The sequence below is a fragment of the Bombus affinis genome, chromosome 13 (assembly GCF_024516045.1).
Source record: "Bombus affinis isolate iyBomAffi1 chromosome 13, iyBomAffi1.2, whole genome shotgun sequence".
In the NCBI taxonomy this organism is placed as follows: Eukaryota; Metazoa; Arthropoda; class Insecta; order Hymenoptera; family Apidae; genus Bombus; species Bombus affinis.
The window spans coordinates 6,245,136-6,268,080 of record NC_066356.1 but is presented as its reverse complement, the minus strand read 5'-3'; the positions used below and the strand labels follow the sequence as shown (position 1 = coordinate 6,268,080).

At 39.4% G+C, this 22,945-nt stretch overlaps 1 protein-coding gene across 1 annotated transcript in view; it reads right to left on the bottom strand.

Moving 5' to 3' along the window:
* Positions 1-13,908, bottom strand: part of LOC126923741 (extracellular serine/threonine protein CG31145) — a 93,717-nt gene extending 79,809 nt beyond the window's left edge. The window contains exon 1 of the mRNA XM_050737466.1: positions 11,608-13,908. Within this exon, the coding sequence (XP_050593423.1) occupies positions 11,608-12,071 (464 nt within the window). The 5' untranslated portion in view covers positions 12,072-13,908. The remainder of the gene's footprint in view (positions 1-11,607) is intronic.
* Positions 13,909-22,945: the final 9,037 nt, after the last annotated feature.

Below are 22,945 nucleotides of genomic sequence, written 5' to 3'. Positions count from 1 at the left end.
AAGAAAGTTTGAAATTGATACGCCACGAATTTTAATAACTTCAGTACTTACATTTTTTTATCTTATTGGTAATATTTATTTTATGGTATATATTACGTTTATCCATCACTCCCACTATATATATGTTGATAAAATAAAAAGAAAAACGAAGAAAATGAAAAGAACATTTTGAACAAACATATTGATTTCATACAAGTTATTTAGAGACAAACAGGATTGGTACTTACAATGCTTGCAAATTCAGTTTTCTCTACAACTAAGAGATGGGACATACATACAGGCTTCTCTACAAATACTACTTTCTTGCTCGGGAATTTTCACTATACTAGTTCCAAAAAATAGAAAACTTTGTGATGCATTTGAATTATCGTACATTTGATATCGTATAATAATCGAAAGAAATCAAATTTGGAAGATAGTCTTAAGTCAGACAAGTCCTTTCTCTCTGCTAAAAAAGTATCATGTTCGGCACTTACACTATTGTCTACGAGAAAATTGCCTTCTGCATGTACTGCATGGACTTACTTCAGTTATGAGAAGGCAATAATAACACGTCGATTTTATCAGAATATTCTGCAATTAAATCGCATCCTATTAAAAAGGAAACGAGCATTTGGATGCTTCTCGTGAAAAGACGTGGGAAGAAAGAGGGGGGAAAATATATCGTAAAGGTTGCAGAGAGCATCCGTGAGCATCCAGACTCGTGGCCTCGTGTTTTTCTCCTTTTGCTCGTTTTTCTTTGCATCACGCATGCAACCTGTACATTCTCCACGGCAGCCAACATTGCAGGATATTTTTCACGTCGGCCAGATCCGACGATTTAAAAGGCAATCCTGGCGACTCGAGGTCGAAAGGCCGAGTTGACGAAAATTAATCGAACATAGCTCTGCGCGACTCACGGAGTCCTGATTTCTAGTGGTTTGCCCCGTCGAGAATCGAAACAAACGTTCGAGAGATTGGAACACTTGTCGTTTGGGGACTCGCGGGAGACCCGGCTTTCCCAACCAGCTGGTTTTCGTCGGTGTACTCTGTAACTGACTGAGATATTAGGCCAACCACCGCTCCAGCTCGTTCGTTTTTCGGCAGATTGATTTTTCGCGAACAATTTTCCACTCTGTTGTCTCTGGTATCGGCAAGATTGTTGGATTTAAGATAGATACACATGGCTCGCGAAAGTACACGAACGCTTGGACATATGCACGTTATACGGAACATTTTGGAATTTCATCGACACTGTCGTGGGACTCGGTGTAAAGAGATACGGAGAACAGAATTCGGCGGACTACCTTTTTAATTAAATATTTTCCTTTTTTTTTAATTCGGCGAAGCAAAAGGATGAGTAGAATGACCAAAATCGTAGTAGTCATGAGACATTTAACTACTTAGCTGTTGCTACCTGTTTGAAAAGAAGGTTTAAAATGTGTCGCAATAAGCAATCGATGACGAGTATATACCCGCCACCATAGAGTACGTGTGGTTGTTGTAATATAGAATCAAGTTGTAATGAAATGACTGTTCTATTTTTTAATCTTATAACTGCAATTTACTGCAAATTGTAATTACTTTTTACGTATGACGAGTGTACTCGTCAAAAACAGCTAATTGATTAAGAACCACGTCGATTTTGATAATTTTTCACCTCAAAAAAATTTGTCAGCGTTACTGACACATGGAGGAATAAATGTGTCAAATTGCAATGAAAAATATCGCGTAGATTTTTAGCAAAAAAATTCTAAAGGGGATCTAAAATAACACACTTGAATATTTTATAAATTAGAAAACCGAAGCATCTGGAGCTTGATATTCTGACGGATTTGATAATCCTATAATCTGCGAATAAAATTACGATAGTTAATGAAGTCTCCTTTAAAATATACGAAGAGCTTCAAATATATTTCTTCTATCTAGGAAGAAATTTTAAACGAATATTTGCAAAAAGTTCTCGATGCGTTAAGGAGATATAAAGAGTACAGTTATTACAGAGATGCATAGAGTTTCATCGTGTTCCATATATCATTTGTATTATTTACGCGACTAAGCAGGTTTCTCCTCACTATGTTCGATATTTTCATCGATTTGAACGCCTATGATGCATTTCCAGCGTCTATCACAAAATTTCTTTACTCCATTTCCTCTCGCTTTCTTACTTTCACATCTATCTGCGTCTTTACTGTCCGCGATTCTTCTGGGAAACGAACGATATAGGACAGAAAGTTACTTTCGAAAGCTCTACATTTCCGCGTGTTGCTGTCACTGGGTGTAAATAACGTACGAGGTTTTGTTCACTAGACACCATTTTCTTCGACCGATTCCAGATCCAGTTCGTTCGAACAACCGGTATTTCTAGTTCATCCGGAAATTCATTGGTATCGATTTGATCTCTGTTTCCACGATTGCATAATTTCTCAATGATCTAATCTTTTAACGTTTTTTTCTCAAAAATCATAAGCTGACATTAAATTTGATAGATCCGTTCGATAAAACTACACGCGAAGTATAATTTCAAGTTAATATAAATACGATGTGATTTAAAGTTTCTTAGGAACTTAGAATGTAGTTAGAAAAAAAAGGTGATTCATAATTTTTAATTAAAATTTGATAAACCCTTAGGACGATGCATTTTTTAAAAATTCGAACGACCTTTGGTAAAGGATATAAAGGAAGGCTTGCTTTTTAGATTACGTATTTTTCTTGGTTGTATAATGTTGAAGTGGTCACCACTTCTACGAAAACTCCACATCCGGTCTTTTTAGTTTTCTCAAGCGCTGAAGCCATCGACAGCATATAGACAAAAGAATAGCATGAACAAAAACAGCAGACCATAAACAGTAGACAGGCGACGTTGGCTTCGGGGTTTTCAGTTATAAGGTAACACTGCTAGCGTGCGGATCTGGACCAGCTCAAATTGTATTCCTACTTATTATTATACTTCTCTATTAAATGAAATATATATATTTTGTACCTTACACTTTATCCACGCGTTTTCTCTCTTTATACATCTAATAACCTCAACATATAATTCACTGTTAATTTAAATAGAAGCTTTACGTGTACTTCAATCGTTCGCGTTATATGGTTGGTCGTATAAGCTTCTGTTAATTTCACGCTGTTCTACCGTTAAAGATTCTATTCACAAGAGGTCGGAACTGTCTGTAACGAAGATATCACACGGTAATTGCACGCTATTCGCGTACCTCAGCTGGAGCCACATAAACACCTGTCGTGCACCAATGCGTAGGGAATCGCCACGGGAATAGCAAACGCTCCATACCAAAGAGAAATTGTTCACGATCTTGCGACGAGGTGGTCGATTAGCTTCATCGATCGCGGCAATTCCCCTTTCGTTCAAATTTATGATACACCGCGGTATATATGCTGCTCGCCATAATGGTGGCCATAATTATTCAGGCATTTCTACTAATCTTAGGAAAAACTGTCTCGAACGTGAGAAAGCGAATAATTGTTAGTTCCCAGGTGGAAAGAAATCGCGATAATGAAAATGGCAGGAGCTTTCTCGTTTATCAAAAACTTCAGTCCTATGTAATTTTCTGCGATAACTTTTTAAAGAAATGAACCTAAAGCGTATGTGAGTCGTGTGCATTCGTTCTACGCTGGTCGGACAATAGCAATGTACAGGGTGAACCAGGAATCGTGATCAGTAGAGATGACTCTGTTATTAGCAGTCCGATGGGAAATGTTTGTATGAGAATAGCATGCTTTCCAGAGTGCTTCAACGTGGTTATAGTTATGGTTTCTTTTCTCGTGACTTTTCAAGGTAACCTTGAATCCTATCATCTTTTTACACTTGTCTGTTAGACGATTTTAGTCGGCAAAACGATTGCTATAATCGCGTTAAGACTCTTTAGAAACCACGCTGTACTTGATAAAAACATTTTCCATCGGACTGATAATAGACGGATTTATCGCTTGTACTAAATTGACAGGTCAAAAAAGCACATTTATTGTAACCATGCGAACATCGTTGGGGCAAGAGGTCAACTCTACGACAAATACGACCACTGTATGCATTCGCTTAGAAAATACTACTTAGTATCAGTTTGTTTTACGCGTTAATTTCGAAAGTTCCATTGGTTCTGTTTCATACGTTAACTGGGAAAGTAATTATATTTCAGGCTGACCTTTCAAGACGTTACCCGAGCACAGACTGGAAGCTCGTTTAGACGAACCCATTGATCTAACCGAGCTACGAGTAGCCACTTACTACGAAATAGTTTAGCGCGCAGGAAATGTACCTACAGTTACCGTAAAATCAACTAGTACAGTTTAGTTAAGGATTTGATTAACTGATACTGAGTGGTGCAGCAAGTTCTAATGTCCGCGCCACTCCGCGCACAGTAAGTTACCAGATTGCTCGTCACTCCGCTAAAATCGTTGCATGTGCGTCTGCACGAACCTCGACTTCCGTTCCAATCGCTTTATCGTCCAATTAGCGGAAAACCCAGAAAAATATCGGCCACCGTTACAACGAGCACCCTGTAGATCCATTGCGTCCGCCACACGAACAAGCATTCGTACACGCGAACGCCTACCGAACTACGGCATCGCGAATGTACACATTATTACCGGTGCATTTACATGTGTATAATAGCGTGCAGCGCGCGCACACACTCGCCAGATCGTCTGTGTGTATACGCGCGGGCAAACATGCATAATAGCGCATTATTGGGGCCGAGTTAACGCGTGTGTCGTATCGATTCATCGACAGGAACTTTCAAGCCGGGTCCAAACATCGGTGACTTCAGGAGCGTACGGCGCGACAAAGGGTCTCTGCGAGTCTACAGGCCGAAGATGACAAAGGTGGCCGAGCCAAGGTGAGCCGGATGTTTGCTCGGAAATAATTCATCGTCCGTAACTCGGTCGAGTCCGCCAGGCCTGAATTCAGGTGACAGGAAGTAACCTCCGTGCGCACCGTCGGTCCGCTCTCTCTCTCTCTCTCTCTTATCAGCCGCTGATAATTTCAATGGGTTCCTCAGCGGAGACAATGAATTTGGCAAACGCCTGGGAATAATTTTTGTTAAGGGGATTAAAAAATATTCAGCAAAGTCCACGAGTTTGTTCTTAATTATTCGTGAATTTTCAGGCAGAATTTACATTGATTTTCTGAACATATAGTTAAAGCTGGATTATCGAAACTGTGGAATCAACAACTGGTGGGGTAAAATGCGAGAATATTCGATTTTGGAAGGGATAGGGAGTGATCTATTGCTAATGGATCTTTTTATTTCTTTGTTTCACTCGCAGGGTGATAATTCACTTGCAGAGTTCCTTGGTTTAGGCGATAATGATTCATAAGGGGAATTATAGAGTATTCCGTTTCTAAACGTAGTTGGTAATGCATCCATGAATCTTATTCCTTTTTTCTTTCGTTCAGTTATGGTGATTCGCTGGTAATTTTAACGCGTTAGTAGATTCTTCCATCTCGAGAACACTGATTTTTAAAACCGGTAAACGATTGAAACCTATGATACAGGTGACGTATAAAATACTGTATAAGATCTATAATTAATCGCAAAATAATTCATAGATTTTTAGGTAAACCTCTGAATCAACCAAACGGAGAGTTGAGGAAGAATGTTCTCTCGATAAAAAGCATTTCACCGCATTCGTCACACGGCACAATCGTAGCTGCAGCGTTTTAGTAAGAATCAATTAAAAAGATTAAAGAACATTCGATTAGAGAACTTCAACAATTATTCGTTCTTTTGATAAAAAATTCCACGCACTCCATTCGCGATAAAACCTGATCGTCCTCGAACATATACGACGTGTGCAGGAAAAGATCACTTCTATTATTTCACCCTCGCAACGCGATTTACCCTCTACCCCTGAAACTGCTACGTACTCGTCGGAACCATCCTCGAACAGCATATGCAAAAATAGAGCAATCCTGTTACACGATTTTCACCCTCACGACGTATCACAATGTAACCCTCTGCCCCCAAAATTAGCGCAAACTGGTCGAAACCTTCAAATATTAACAAACCCCCTGTACCTGCTGTGAAACTACATCAAGGGGAGAAGATGTTAGGATCTCATCCGGAATTCCCTACCCCTAAAATTGCCGCATAGTCGTCGAGATCATTTTCGAACAGCGTATGCAAAAGAAAAATAAGAAAGAACAACCCTACTACACGAGTTCTCCCTCGCCACCTAACTCAACTAAAATTAGCCCTAAGATTAGCAAACATTCGTGGAAACTGTCGGAATATTAACCAACCACCCGTATCTCCTCTGACACCACATTAAGAGGGGAGCAGGTTAGAATATCATTCGGTATTCTCTGGCCCTAAAATTGCCACGAATTATCTCGTGGTGGATTGCCACGAATTATCATGGTGTAAGAGCGTGCGCGAAAAAAAAACAATCCTGTGATGCGTGATTTCACTCTGCCAGACGTAACTCGACGTAACCCCTTGGCCCAGAAATTAGCAAACACTCGTCAAGACCTTGGAATATTAACCAAGCCCCGTATCTCTGTGTATCTGGAATTACACTAAAAGCAGAGGATGTTGGAAAATCATCGAGTATTCTAGGTACGCGCCTAACCGAAACACCTGTCACGAAAGAGGGAAACTTGAGAAGCAGCTTCGTCTTCGAGGTAAGTACCGTAGGAAGACCAAAACTCTCTTATTCGAGGCACACATTCGACGCCAGGACGAAGCTTCGAGAGAACGATTGCACGTCGAACGTTCAACCCGGGGTCTTGAATAAGTATTCAAGCAGCACGAAGTGTATCTGTTGCTTAGTGTATCGCCGTTGGTTCTCGTGTAAACGATCCGGCTCGTGTATATGCACAGTAATGCACACACGTAACCTATTCAGAAGCGAAGTAACCTCCGAACAGCAGACATTGTCGACGCTTCTGCGCCCGCGAAACAATGCTTTATTCCCTAGACACCCTAGGGTCACTAGAGCTGTCTATCGAGGCAAGGAAGCTTACAGCGTGCAACCAGGGAAACGTTCTCCGTTCCTTGTTCTCCTCGTCCAGAACTGTGATAATACGCGGCGGAGACTACGTACTCCCCGTACAAGTTTTTCCTCAGATCGATCCTAGACCAGCAAATGCAATGAAAAATGCAGTCTGACTCCGTGGCGACGCATCCTATTTCTGCTTTGTTTTCAACCTTTTTTTTTTCTTTCTTTTTTTATTACTCCGGATCGGTGAATACTTGATACGAGTTTTCTTTCCTTTTGCCTCGAAAGGCGAAAAAAGGAGAAAGTTTCGTACGGTCGCTATTAAAGAGATTTCACTGAGGCGCTTGCTTGTTGTGCGAATTTTTTGTCAAAAATATTAGGTCATCCCATAAGTTCGTTCCGTTTTTCGAGTGGTTATATATGTTAAGATTGTTTACATACCTTTCAGTTTCATGAAAAAATGTAATCCCCCTCTCGTTGCACAATTTCTTCCCATTTTTCAAGTGCATTGGTCCCTTATCGCCGTATGTTTATAAATCGACACATGAAATGTATACACAAAAGTCGGCACGAACTTATGGGATGACCTAATAGTATTATATCGGTATTCATTCGTTTTTCGTTAATAAAAATGATAGATTATTAATAGAAGTCATATTTCATTGATATACATTTGGTAGACTGTTATAAGAATTATTAAGAAAAAGAAGAAAATATAAAGATACGTACACATGCAACTACAAAGAAATGGGATAATTAGTTACTCCTCGATTAGATAGACTTTATGTGACAAGAGTAAATGCTTCGTGTGCTTTTTTAGGAAACGCGAACGAATTTACCACGTAATTAAGAATATTTGCAGCCGATATGAGACGTGATTCTGACTTCTTCGATCATTAATCCTTTTAAGGATCGAATTCTGATTTTTGACCCAAGAAGAAAATTTCTTCTCGCCAATCGTCAATAATAGAAACTATGCTTTCGAAGTTTAGAGTTTCGGAGCTGTGCACCGAACTCGTTGAATCCATGACTGTCGATAAAAAAGCTCTGAAATAGTTCCAAAGTCAGAGAGAGAAGGGAACGAAAAAAAAGAAAGGGAATAATCGATACTTGCTAAATTAACGGGAAAGAATCGTCGATTGGCTACGCGTGCATTGTTCGTGGCAATTAGTCGCCCTTCTCGCTGGGACGAGTTAGGCCTCGATGGGAAAAGAAACATCGAGTGGGTAGGAAGAAAGAAGAGAAAATCCACGTGCGGGTAAACGCTCGTGTTTCAATCGATAGGATTGGCCAGTCAGTAGCAGACGAAAACATAACCATGTAAATTACTTTGCATTTAATTAATACTGCAGGAAATCGATATTTAAAATTAATTAGCAAATTGTCGACACGATAGGGAAGGGTATCGAACTGGGATTTTATTATGTTTATACAGCGTACAATGACTGGTAAAAATATTAAATAGCATAATGTGTAGGCAATTATAATTTTCAGGGAAAATTAACATTTTGGATATCCTAACCGTTGAATGTATAATATTCCCGTTTAATGATACACACCGTCTACGAAAAATACGATATTTGCACACGTTCCTAATTTTCAATCTATTTATTACGTTCTACGTTTCATTTTTACGATAGCAATGTTTTAATCGCGTGAAAGTGCTCTTACGATGTAAAATTTAACTTAATTAACTCGATTAATATTAGTATATAAATGCTACGATACATAAAACGGTGTGCAAATTTTGCATATCGACGATAATACGTTCGAACGTACGATCATACCACCAAACGAGTAGTTAAGTAATAAAACACCGATACGATCGAATAGACGTACTATTCATCTACAAATAAACTGTGTTCTACTTTGTACCGTTCTGGGAAATTTTATGCATCGAAGAGTTCAAATGAATTACGAAACTGTCGTTTCGATAAGAAAAGAAAAATATAGAAAAGCGAATTTGCAAGTCAAGTGCCACCATGTGTATATGCACGTACGTCGATCCTTGTCGAATTGATTTGAGCGATGAAAATATTTAATAGAACACATCCGTCCATACACAGAATCGTGAATCACGCGGATTCCTTCTATCACCGGTATAATTACGTTTGCCGTTGGACAACCTGCTTGCACGAGAGAGCACGTTCTGTATATGTGTAGAAGCACAATGCACAAGCATGTACCGAGTGCATTCTAACGCGATATACCAACGTGACTGATATTTGCTTGTCAGACAATAAAATCGCATAAGCAGAATGGATTAGCGTTCGAAGAGGTCAACAGGAACGATTTAGACTTAGATTAAGCAATCTTCATTCACCAAGGCCGGCTACGATATTTCGCTTCGATCGAAGCCGTAAAATATGAGAAACGTCGATTTGTGCTTCGTTTCGTGCAACGCGAGAGTCTCAAGGTCGACAATGAGACTGACACGATTAAAGTAATTAATTTACGAAGTGTATAAATAGAAGAAATTTTACTTCCGCCCAGCCGTTGTATTATGTGTTTTTTATTTAAGATAAACGGATATCGTGATTAAAAGATAAAGTTAACATTTATCGATCGTGCGAACGTGAAACAAATCAAATTATACTGTGCGCTTTATATAATAAGTTACAACGTCTCGAAGGTTTCGTTAGAATTCTATTTTGCTAAAGTTTGTGATAAAAATTAGCAACAAGTCTACAACTAATAAACGAGGGAGTATTTTCCACTTTGTGATATTAAGCAGGAAAGATATGAAAAATAAAAGAGCAACTAATTTAATCATCGATGTAATGAAAATTAATTAAAGCGACAAGAAGAAAAATTCGATTCCTCTTAATCGCGAACGATAAAGTTCAGTTAGTGGACTACTATTTTTACAGATTTGTCAGAAATTTAAGATAATCAGAAATAATCAAAGTACGTGTACCATTTGTACGTGAAATGTAATAGGTAAAACAAATCTTTCTGCTCAGTCTCTACCCTTTCAATCCTCTTTACAAAAGTACGAATTTTCAGAAACAATTCCGTAATCTACTTTCCTCGGTTAAAACATAGGTCCAAAGTTGCGTAACCTCAATCCTCGTTCATCAATTCGGTTCTACGTATTATTTCGCCGGATAACGAGAACGAGACTGGAGGTCGAGGAGGGAACAACATGATCCAGATATCACCAGTCGCGCCTCTTATCAGTCTATTACGACAGTAATAACGTTCTTGATTTCACCGACATACAGATCGAAGCCAACACTACCAACCTACCGACGCACACATCCGCAAACCAGACTCACACGATGCAAACTAACAAACAATCTGTTCAAAAAGATCTCTCGTATAAACAATTTCTACGTTTCGAGGGTTCGTGGGAAAAAAGTGGAACAATGTCTATTTTAACGAATTTTCATTTTTTTTTTTTTTACCATTTAAATGTGTTATACATTGCTTAGAATTGCAAATAAACATCGAACATGACACAGAATAAAATGAAGAATAAAACGTTCTATTTTGATATAATATCTACGAGAAAATATGAAGATGCGACACAGACAGTGGAAAGTCAATTTTCGTTTCTTCCCCTATTTTCCCCAACCCTATTTTCGGCCATCTTTCCATTGGAAACCTGGTTCGATGTTGGAACGACGATTTTGGTTATTTTAAGCGATTCCACTAATTGCTTTTCTACCCGGTGCTTTCTATTCGATAGGGAGGAAACTTTTCCAACGAGGAAACTAAAAAAAGAAGAAAAAGAATGAAAGAGAGAAAAAAAGAGAAAAAGAAGACCATCGAGTTTCTGTTTGAAGTTCCGTGGAAAATCGGTTTAGGAGATTTCAACGAGGACCGAGCAGGTGCGAGATTTAAACTTGCTACTTTCGACGGTATTTCGGTTAATTAGGTGTCGCGTTGGAAATTCCGCTTTATCTTACGGACGTCGTATACACTTTTACGGGATGGAAAATTTTCACCAGTCGTCTCACCTCTGTTATTATCAACGTCGATAAGGATTTCATCGCTGGTGGAAATAACAAAACTCTCAAAGTCGTCCGGGAAAACGCCTGTCAACTAAAAATGTATCTACAATTCAACGTTTGATAACACTTCGTCATGTTATGTTTGGTACTCTCTTTTTCTTTTGACGATCTGCTTTCCATGCGATTGTTTGGAATTATGTTCATTAAGAATACGTCGATCTACTTTTTATGTTCGACGTTCCCTTCGATAATTTGTTTGCTCGTGATTGACACGAATTGATAAACCTTCGGTTTGTTTCGGTCGCGTTAAAATTACAGTGACCTAGTTTGTCAATAAGTCATTTATTTCCAGATACTAAACGCTAATTCGAGTAATGAAATAGTGTCTCACAAGAAATGGACTATTATAGTTATTATTAATTAAACCTGATGTTCTCTTCCTGATCTACTATGATCTACTGACCTGATCTACTATGTTATTTCCGTATCCCTCTGGATATTTTTTAGTATTTTCTTTTATTATTTTATCCCTATAGAGCACAAATAGAGTACACAAAAAATAGCGAAATGGCATTGAATGCTAAAATCAAATATTTCAAAACTATTTATATCTCGATAATATCTACTGAGACATTAACATCCATTGCAGGTTGTACAGACCCAAGGACGACAGGATTAAAAGATATAATATTTCAATGAGAAAAGAAAGACTCACTTTGGATTGATTTTCTTCATCTCCCCAAGCGTAGGATTGTACGTATGGTCTTCTCCACTGATCCTAGCTACTCCTTCGTAAACACTAACACCATAACCTTTCTCCACGAGGTACACCAAATCCCGGAAATTATCATGCACCTCTGTCTTCTCGGTCCTCGACTCCCTAGCTACGTTCTCACCATCCTTTCCACTATTCTGCGTCGTACCGGACATATCACCACTGGTCTGCTCTTTACTTGCATTCGTTCGTTGCAAATATCTCCTGCGAAAGTTATAAATCGTACCGGTATTCGGGTCGTCCCCGACCCGAACACGCCCATGACTGGGTACCAAATGATGTCCACTGTATCCAAGATCCATCTGCAGATCCATCACCAACAGAATAGTGAACAATATCGCGAAGGCACTCAGGCCTAGCATCAGTTTGTCCCGGATGCGAATCATCCTGATTGTGAATTTCATCTTCCAGTCGTTCCAATCTGGAACTTTGCAGCCAGATCCAATGGCTTTCTTCTTCTTCGCCGATCTCCCCTGGCCTTTGTTCTCGTTGTTTTTACCGCGATCAGCTGTGATCACCGAAGCAGACTTCAGGGTCCCTTGGTTGTCATCTCTTGCGTCAGATTCTAAGTCACCGAGGTTCACGCGAATTGTCACGACGTCTGAGTCACCCAGAGCATCGTTCACCGAGGCAGACTCTATCCTGAGGTCAGAAATGACACGTGAGCCGTGCGTTGGCTCGCAGACAGGCGTCGAAGGGTGACGAGTCGCGTTCTCGTCCAGCCTGTTCGCGACTAGCTGCTGTTTACTTTGTTCTTCCGCAGGCTCGCCGTCTCGCAGTCCCTCCTCGTCCCCACCGCTGCCCGCGAAATTCGCAAGTTTGCATTTTACGAGCGACGTGAGCCGCGCGTGCACTTCGTCGCCTTGTATTCGTGACTTCCTTGCCGGAACGTTATCGCCTGACCCGTGCGTGCTATCACGCCTCGACGAGAGCCTCGGCGACCTCTGAACCTGCCAGTCGTCCGGCGGTGGCGATCGTTTCGCTTTCCACGACGTCCACTCTACCTTGTCCCGCCACTCCAGCGACCTTGACTGCCCGCTACTCGACTTTTCGCGATTGCAAACGGGTCTGACGAATCTTCTGTGAGCGATAGGCGAGCAGTCTACCGTCACGGTGTCAATGGAAACTTTGGAGATGGGGAATCCCACGTGGAACTTGCGGTGAACCTGCTCTATAGCGTGCACGAGACTTTCTTCGCTCCAGGATCTTCGCTGGCCTGATTGCAGCGCCTCCAGAAGCTTCGTGGATTTTTCTAAACGTCTTCTAATGAGAACACGTTGCTCCAAAAGTCGGAGATTGTTCTCCGTTCGAATCAGATCCTCCACGTCTTCTACCGAGACGCTTTTAGACGAATCTTCGTTCTCGACAAAGTATGTCGAGGAGATTTTAGTTGTTGATTCGTTCAACGAGTGATTGGTTCTTTCAGTCTGAGGCTCCTTGTGAATCAGCAGAAAGTCATCCTCTATGAGCTCAGCGCTTGGGCACACAACAGAAACGTGAATATTATTAGGTTGTTCAGGATCGATACCTGTGGAAGACTGTTTATTGGTAAAATCGGGCTCCAGAAGTCTCTGTTTGGACTTCTTTCTACGGACTGGTGCTACTGGTCTCTCTTCGTCCGTAGATTGAAACTTCTTTCGTAGAAGAGGACTCTTTTGAATATTCCTGACCAATCTCTCGCACCCTTCGGTAATATTGTCCTTCGAGCTTCTTACCAATCTTCTGAGGAAAGAATCGCTCTTGTGTAGCTTGGAGCGTGTTTGTGTCTCCTCCTCAACGTCCTTGGAGCAAGGAGCATCTAGACGTTCCTTCTCTTCGCTGGATTTCCTTTTTACCCTGAAGGTATCAGGATGTTCTTCGGATTTCCTCGACTTTTCTCTGAAAGTGAACTTGAACTTAGGCCTGTCGAAGTTGCGCGACGATTGCACGCGGTCGCTCAAGCTCTGCTTGATTCTACCGACGTTTCGTCGTGCCCTGAACCGCGAATCCTCATCCCTGATCGAAGAGGAATCGACTTCGACGACGCTGGAGGTTCGAGCTCCTCGCGACCTTGACCCGCTATCTTCGAATGTCTGGCGGCTTGAACGTGTCGTCTCCTCTGTGGAACCACTTTCGGGACATCTCCTCTCGTCCAGAGTTTCCCTCGGTCGCGAGACGCACCGGAAGCTTGGAATTTCGAGCGCGAATCGCGAGATTTGACCAAGGTTCCGCGAGCGTCGACGTTTTGGCGAGAGTCTTCTTATCTAAGTCACTAATACACTGGTTGGCTGAGACTCGAGATGTTTGTTGAGTCTTTCACGGCTTCTGGAATGTTTCAGATGTCGGCCTGGGTACTGTCAGCCTTTGGACTCCACTGCGCCGCGTTCTGGAAAATAAACAAGGCGGGGATGTTAGGTCGCTGACCAGATGCGAATCTCAGAAGGTGATGCATTGGTCAAAACAATCGCAGCATCGTTTTCTGGATTAGTTTGAACCTTATGCACGCTTCTTGCGTTCGTATGATTTTTTTAAAATTATTGTTTTAAACTAAATTATTGTCGTAATTGAGGTGTCGATTTATCGCGTTGTTTTTATTCGTTTGATTGGTACGAAGAAATTATTTATAGTGATATCACGTCCTCTGATTGCTTTCAACAGTGTGTATTGAATTTGTTCGTATGAAACGTTGGCTTTTATTAAAATATTATATACAGACTCAAAGTAAATTTTGCCGAATCTGATGTACTTATTTTCCTAATGATAAACTTTTGTCTCATTATTATAGATTTCTGAGAATTATAAAAATGAGCAATATCGTTGAGAATTGTTAGTACATTAAACGAAATCTGAATGGAATAATAATTGTTTTTAACCTGTTTAAAAATATTGTTTTTCCAATAAGATGAAGATGAAGAGCGTTTACACTCTATTAAATTACTTGGTTCCAAAGTACTGCTTCCTTTTATGCACGACTATAAATCTTGATATTTACACTTTGTCATGCAAATTTAATAGATCCGACTCGTTTGAACAATATTCTCCATTTGGTTTATAGTAACATAAGAACAAATGTTCGAACAAACATGGTAATACGAAAGCAACCAAAAGTAATTACATCTCAGGGTTAGAATAGTGCTATCCCGCTTACGAATGTTCCAATCTTCTAATAGAGGAATAATAACTGCCTTGCATATTCTATCACACTGAATTATTTTGAGCTGCGATTTTTAAAATACGCGAACAACAATCGTGAATTTCGATAATCTATCAAACATCCATTTTAACAGGTGCAACTATATACATTAAAATTGCCCTAATATTTTTCTAACACGGCAATGAATTTTTTCCATTTAATCGCGAATGTCACTAATCAAATTTTGGTATAAGAAGATGTGCTTAAAATAGACAAGAAACCTGTTTACAGGGATCTATGTAACTCCAATTATCAGCTTGAAAGCTAGAAACTTGAAAGCTAGAAAAGAACAAAGAGGAAAGAAAAGAAAAAGTACAACCCCTCGTGCAATTGATCAAAAGAAATCACTGCGAAACATCGGAGAACAAGCTCGGAGATCATCAACCCCCGACGACCATTCCGATCGTTTAAAAATAAATCACCGCTCTATGGTATAATAATAGGTTGGTGGTGCGCAATGCTTTTTATCGAATTTCCTATGCAGGTGCATACACACGAGAAATTCACTGGGTCAAGGTGGGGCCTTTAAGGGGATGCTCCGAGGTGTAGGTGGCCGTAGCAAGCTGAAAGAGGAAAGATATCAACTGCGAAATAGAGTGACGGTAATGGCATGCTTCGTGTTGCGAGAGTGGCCATTACAGTTATCGCAAAAGTCGCGTCATAAAGCCGTTGGTGGTGGGAGGCTAGCTTAAGGGGGAAAGAGAGAGAGATATCGTAAAGGTTCGTTCCTTTCCTGTCTTTTATATCGCGGAAGCATCGTTGCGCCGAACCGCATAATTTAATATCGCGCATCGACCTGGCTGCATTAAGTTCAATAACCGGAAAAGGAAGGCTGGTCCCATCGAATATTCGTGTCGAGGGGTGGTTAACCCTAGGAACCACATTCGATGGATATTCCTTGGTTTCTAAATTGATCCTTCAGGCGATTACATAGGGTGTTTGATCAAGAAAGCTGTAATTGACGCGAAATTCGCTATTAAGCAATTAAGTTCGTTTCGAAGAGCTCGCAGACAGGTAAGTCTGAAACGAGAGGAAGAAGCGCCGGTACCAAATTTGAGATCGCAAATTTAGAAATTCATTGGATCTAGGTAAAGTGCTAGTTGAAGAACTTTTGAAGAAGAGAAAAAGAAGAAGAGAAAAGAAAAATTTCATCTATTACGAGTTCCATGATAAATTGATACTTTACACGATTAGAAGAGAAATTCGAGACAAGAAGTTCTAATTAATAGCAAGTTTAGTATTAAGCGTTTGCCTTCGTACCCTAAGAGAGATTAAAGTTTCTGGAAACTTGGAAATTTTGATGACTTGCCATGTACAACGGGGCACGAAAGAAAGTTTAAAATTCATACCTGTGTATAATAACTACGTTATATATTAATACTAACTTTGTTATACTAAACACCTTTTACCATATCGCTGAGTCACGTACGTTGTATCTATTCATAATTTATCTTATCGACCGTATCTTATTGATTATAATTCTTTTCTAAAATTGTAGCTCCGCTCGTACTTTAAATTTTCCTTCATTAAATCCCCGTGGAAAACAGAAAAATCTCATCCATTACAAATTCCACACAACGATGCCCCGAACTATTCATTTCCCTAAAACATATTGGCCTAACGCTCACGCAAACGCATTACCGTGAATCGTCCACAGATAAAATGGAAAATTGGTGCTCGAACAGCAACTTAGCTACAGAACTATCAGGTTTTCTTTGAAACTGCTCGTGTTAATGTCTGGAAAAAGGAGATTGCCGGCCAAAGATTTATCGTCTATCTGTGCTTCCTCGAAACGATTGGAAAACGGTGTCGTTTCTTTCGAATCTTTGATCTGAATAGCCTCTTGCATCCGTAAGAACGAAACGTAAGGAAAACGTTCTGCAGTAATTCTTTGCTCGGTCGATGCAGCTGGCGAATCAATGCGCCATTGAAATTCCACGTGTCCTTGCGCGATAATAAAGATAGCCAAACCCATTGACGTTTCTGTCGGGGTGAAAGAGCGTCTCCATAAAATCAGACCCCCTGTAACACGCCACGTGCCTTCGTTGCTTTTAGTTATGCATATACAATCGCAAATAAAATTGCTCGATATTCTGTTCTATCTACTTTGTACATCCTTGCGGAGGATTTTTAATACATAAAATTTCTCTTCTTTTTTTTTTTAGGGCGCACCTACGTCAATCTTTTATCTGTAGGGAAATATAGGTCCATTTCGTGTACGTCTATCAACCTCTCGATTAATCTTGGAAAATACTTTCGTTACGTTTTACAGCGATTTTTACAACGTTGATCGTATTGTACGATATGTTTCGGAAAATTAGCCGACAGAGATTGGAAGATTGAAATATACGTTTAACTCGGATTGAAAGAAACATGAGATTATTTCGAATGGAATCAGGAAACAGTTGTCTTCGACTGACCATACTTTGTCTAACATCTGCTTTATAAAGTGACGGAGTGTGTTGTCGCATAGCGTTACAATTCCCTGTTAGACGAGACGTCTTTAACGTCTCTGTTAGACGAGACGTCTTTAACGTCTCTGTTAGACGAGACGTCTTTAACATCTCCGTTAGACGATGGAGCAGCATTTGTGCAAACAAACTGATGCGCCGCAAATCATGTCATCTTATAAACAGACATCATGAATCCGCGCCACTGTTTGTTACTTGCGAGCGACGCAAGAAGAAGAAGAAGAAAATTAACGGCGTTAAAATGTGATCGGATTTCGGAAACTGTTCCAACGACGCGGATAGTTGTAGCTTCTAATCAAATGGCTTCTAATTATGCCGTGGAATATCGGGTTTACCGCGGGACCGTGTATTCGGCTTAATAATCGAAATTTTTAATTAGAAGGAAGCACGCGAGCCTTTAACGCTATCGCAGGAAATCGGCGCCGACTGGCAATTAGCCGGTGTATTTATATTCGGGAAAGGCACACGTGCGACCATCTGAAATCGGAAGAATCTCATTCCTCGATAACACGCCATTGGAACTGCATTTTTCTTAATTCCGATCATACGTTTCTCTGTTTTACTAATAAAGAGACATATCGTTGTCTTTGAAGAGACGCGCTAAAATGTTTGTAACAAATATTTATATAATAAAATATATTTGTCCGTCGCGTAATTGAAGCAACGTTACTTGCAAAATTATATAAAAGCTACCAGCTCTGACAAGTCGCCCCGGATAACGATAAAAGTACCGTAAATGAATTTCGCAAATTATAAGTTGATTATCTCGTTCGACGTAAAATTATAACATTAAATAAATTTGAAAAATCTGCAACCTGTCGCTTGTCAATTTGCTAATACTATTAGTTATAATCGTAAATATAATAAATCGCCTGTATCTCGCTTAACAATGATTTTTTGTTCAAGTTTGTTCGGTTTGTAATTATCGCTTAATAATCATAAAAATAAAAATAAAAATTTGCAAGCCTTTGTATATTTGTAGCGTTTCGAGATACAGGCGATTTATTATATTTACAATTTTTATATTGTAGAGAAGGGAATATTAACTAGTAATATTAGCAAATTGACAAGCGACAGGTTGCAGGTTTTTCAAATTTATTTAATGTTATAATTTGATTATTTCTTATTATTTGGCCGTACTCTGTATATAATAGGCTCGCAGCTATATATGTTGAGTGCCAGATACTCACTCGTATTTAAACAGACACAAAAAACGAACGTACTTTGATTAATTTCGCGATACTACACAGAGGAGAGTTTTCTATCAAGTCGGGATGCAGACGAATGAAAGATAGGGAAAAAACGTAATAATTTTCGCGCGGAACGAGGTAACTGCAGGTCGCTAAGCTTGAAAACGAATTCGCGGCCGTTTTGTTTGCTCGAAATAGAATCTGCTCGTGATTGTTGCCAGCAGTAACACTCGAAACATCCGCGTTTATTATTCGTCCGGCGTCTGATGGAAAATAAAAAGTACATCTCGAGATTCTCTGACATTATCCATGGGTCCTGTGAGGGAAAACTGCAATTCGCCCTGGGGGTGTGACAACTTCCTTCGAGGCACAGAGCCTCGTGAAAGTTTTGAGAATGGATGGAACAGCGTCTTTTTACTTAGAACTTTGCCTTGCTGTTGTTCCTCCCAAGTTCCTGGGACAATGACTCGATCGTCTGTCGAGACGTTCGTGGCCGAATATCGTTCGATTATAAAATTGAAGCTCGCTATTTTCAGCGTCAACTTTCGCACCAGAACACTTTATGTAAATTTATGAATACCGTAAATAATTGTAAGCTGAAGCCAGTTTATTAGGATCTTCATGATATTGAAAAGAAAATTGAGAAAATCGTTCGTGTAATTTGATATTGCAACGTAAAGCAAAACTGAAGATACAAGCGAAGAGAAATTTTCTTCTTTCCAAGGTCTGGACAAAATTGAATTTCATCTTAAAACTTTCTAAGAATATTTCTAAAAATATAGAAAATATAAATTTAATGTTAATTTTCTTATCTTCCCAATCAATGTTTACTGAATCTTTCTCTATTTTCGATTGCTTCTGTCAATCCGTTAGGTATACTATCCTCTAATTTATTTAAAGTTTTGCCGAATGAGACGACAATTCGTTTATATATCGTTATTTCATATGTGTTACATCGTTAAGTGTATGTTAAATCCTTGTCGATCAGCAGAATAAAATAAAGAATCGCAAGATTTCAGTGTTACACGATGCACTATGCTTCTATTTCCAACAATGTTATTTCCAGGTCACGTAAACATACTCTTCCCGCAAACCTGATAGAATAATATCGTAGCAAAGATTAGCCATCAGACGTGCTAAATTCGTTCCTCGTGGCGCTCACTTTCCTAATAAATTACCCTCGTATTAATAAAGATACGTATTTTTCGCTATGTTCATGAGGAAATTATCTATTTTCCCCATCGTACAATTATAATTTATACATAGAGAAACACCGCCCTACCTATCAAAGTATGGTAAATCTCTCGTAATCATAACCTCAAGAAAGAACGAATGAGATTTATACGAAGTGTAGAGTTTAGGCTATACGTATTCGTCATCTTGAAAATCGGAGCAACCTGCTGAAGAAATAAACGTTACCAAGCGGCACGTCGATCCGAAAACGCGCGGAAATTCATATTCTGCAAACGATAGGATTACGTTAAACTGCTTCATCTTCTTGGTCTATATCTTCTTGAAAATTAGATCGGCTTGTTGAAAAAATAAACATATCTGCCAAGCGCGTTAGCGGTAGACACGACTCGATATTATACGGAACAACGGCGGCAATTTAAATCGTCAGCTCGTCATTTTTCATGCACGACGATTAACTCAACTTTTGCTGGTGAAAGTCGTTTATCTGTACGCGAGCCTCTATTGCGTATTCGTGATGATAGAATAACACGTAGCAGGGAAAATTGATGAACCTGTGTTACAATAAGGAACTCTAATTGTACAGGTGTTCGGTAGCTGGTGCTACAAGTCGAAAATGTTGAATGAAATTTGTCCATGCTGAAGCTTCGTTTGTGAGAAAATCCAGTTTATCGAGTATGCTCAAATTTAGCCAAGTAGCGACCAGATGCGAGCAGGCGATTGTTACAAATACGAAAATGAGTGAAACATGTGAAATCAAATTTTTCATTTAAACAGTAAATTTTTCGTCCGTTGACAAACCCAGACTAATGAAGCTCCACGTATGGTGTTCTATATAAAATTGCTACTTTTTAGTAAATTTCCTGATTTAAGCGGTCAATAAAAGAGACTAACAGTTATAGGCGCGAAAATTCGCACGCGTTCGCGGAGAAATGAAAAATAAATGACGAAAAGCGTGGCGAAGGGGATAGAGGTTGGTCTCATGAAATATTGAAGGGTGAAAAAATTATGACGACAGCTTAGAGTCGGACGAGTGTTCCCTGGTGACCCTGGAAGCTTGACGAGGAAGAGGAATATGTAAAATGGATAGATGCAACGGGCCAACGAGAGCCACTAGGGTGGCAGCAATAGCAACAACAGAGTTCTATAGGTGCTCGAAACTACGCTCATGGATCATTTAAATATTGCACGGCGAATGACTAAATAAAGTAGAAGGTCGAACGTATGCTCGGAATCTCGAATCAGTTTCCCTCTTCCTTTTGCTTTACGTAGAAATGACCGAAAAGTCCGTCCCAGTTTTATCAAAATGTCTCACGTTTCGCTAGTCATAAACGTGCTTCGATCTTCGCTGTATGGCCCCTCTGTTTATTGGGAATTACAAGAACCGGCACGATGCTCCCCATTTTGTTCTTCTTTTAGTAGACGAGGGGTCAGAAAAAGAAAAGAAGGAAAATGGAAAGAAACCGAGCAATTGTGAATTTTAACCAAGTTCTCTATCTCGAAACTTTTTTCTTTCGTTCGTCCGTTGGTAAAAAGGAAACGAAGAAAAGTAAAGGAAACGTCAAGCTGCCATAATTCCTACGCTGTGAATTTTAACGCGATATGTCACCGTTTCTTTTTAAGAAATTGCTGTATAGAGCAATTGTAAGAAATGGAACGATGATCTCTAGATCGAAATCGTCTTGCGTTTAATTCTTTCGTTGGTAGGAGAAGCAAAGAAATATTCGAATAATCGTGCGCGGAATTACAAGAATTGGCAGGATGATCTTTATATTGAAATCTTCTTTCGTTTAATCCTGCGGTTGGTAGAAGAAGTAAAGAGAAATTCGAATAATCGTGTGCAGAATTACAAGAAGAATCGAGACGATCATCTGTATATCGAAATGTGCGCAATTTTTCCGTTGGCGAAAGGAGCACGGAGAATTCGAGTAAACGTGGCAAAGTTGAAAGTTTTAATAAAATTTTGCTCGTTACATTTTATGGATTATTACGCAGAATTACAACAATTGGTACGGCGATTCTTACGTAAACTTTTTCTTTCGCTCTTTCGTTGCTGAAAAGAGAAAAGCGAAGAGGAAACTTCATGCCCGGAGAAGCGAAGAGGAAACGTAGAATTTCAATAATTCCTGCATCGTGAATTTTAAGAAAATGTTCCTCTTTCCTTCGCTAGAAGATTAACAAGTTGCGATTAATAACCGCGTCTGAGAAAAATTAAAGGAATTGCGACGACGAAAATTTTCTTCGGTGCAATTGTTTTTATCGTGGAGGAAGCGGAATGAAATTCAAATAATCCACGGATTTTCAACAAAATTTTCGTATTTTTGACCAAGTGCCCGTGTCAAAATAAAAATTGAGGGAACGATAAAAGAACGAATGACGAGCAAACGAGTGCACTTTGTATATTATCAAAGTTGTTTCACCAGTTTCGCCGCTCATTAGCGACTAATCGTTTCTTTCATTTCACGCATTCATCGATCGCCCCTTTTGTTCAAACTTCCGTTCTCCGTGTCACACTCTGATTGAGACATCTAAACGAATGGAATGCAGTTAAAATGGAAATTACATTTCAGCCTGGTCGTAAAACGTGCTTCGTTTTGCCTGTAATTCATGCACGATAAAAATCCTTTGTTCCAGTCTCGATAAAAAGTAATTCGAATTTTAGCGTGGTTCGCGCTAAAGGCGGCGTGAAATTTTATGAGTCGGTAGCTAGACTCCTGAAATATCTCGAACAAGGCAGATTAAAAAGCCGAGAATTTAAGCACGAAGATTTATTTCGCCGCGGTATAATCGATCCTATTTTCTGATACCTACAATCGTCCACGAAAATTGTTTTATTGAAATAAAATGCAACAGAATATTAATATAACGTTTGCGTGTTCTATGTCAAGATTAAGAATTCTTTTATCATTGCTTTGCATGTTAAGAAATAAGTCCTGCTGTTACACGACGTCTCGTGTACGCTTTATTGAAATAAAAATTACCCTAACAAATTTCTATTCCAATAGAAATTATCCTTTTCGATGAAGTAAAGATTAAGCATATAATATTAAAATTCCAAACACATTTGTCTCGTAATTTTAAAATCGTGTAATTCGTTTAACAAAAATGGCTCCCTCGAACGTCTTTAGCAGATAATAAAAAATTTATTTCTTTCTGGCAAAATGTACGAAACGCTGCTCCTCCTCAATTTTCCATTTGATTTTATACACAAACGAGAAAATACTTATGGAGATTACTGTATCTGTAATTCAACT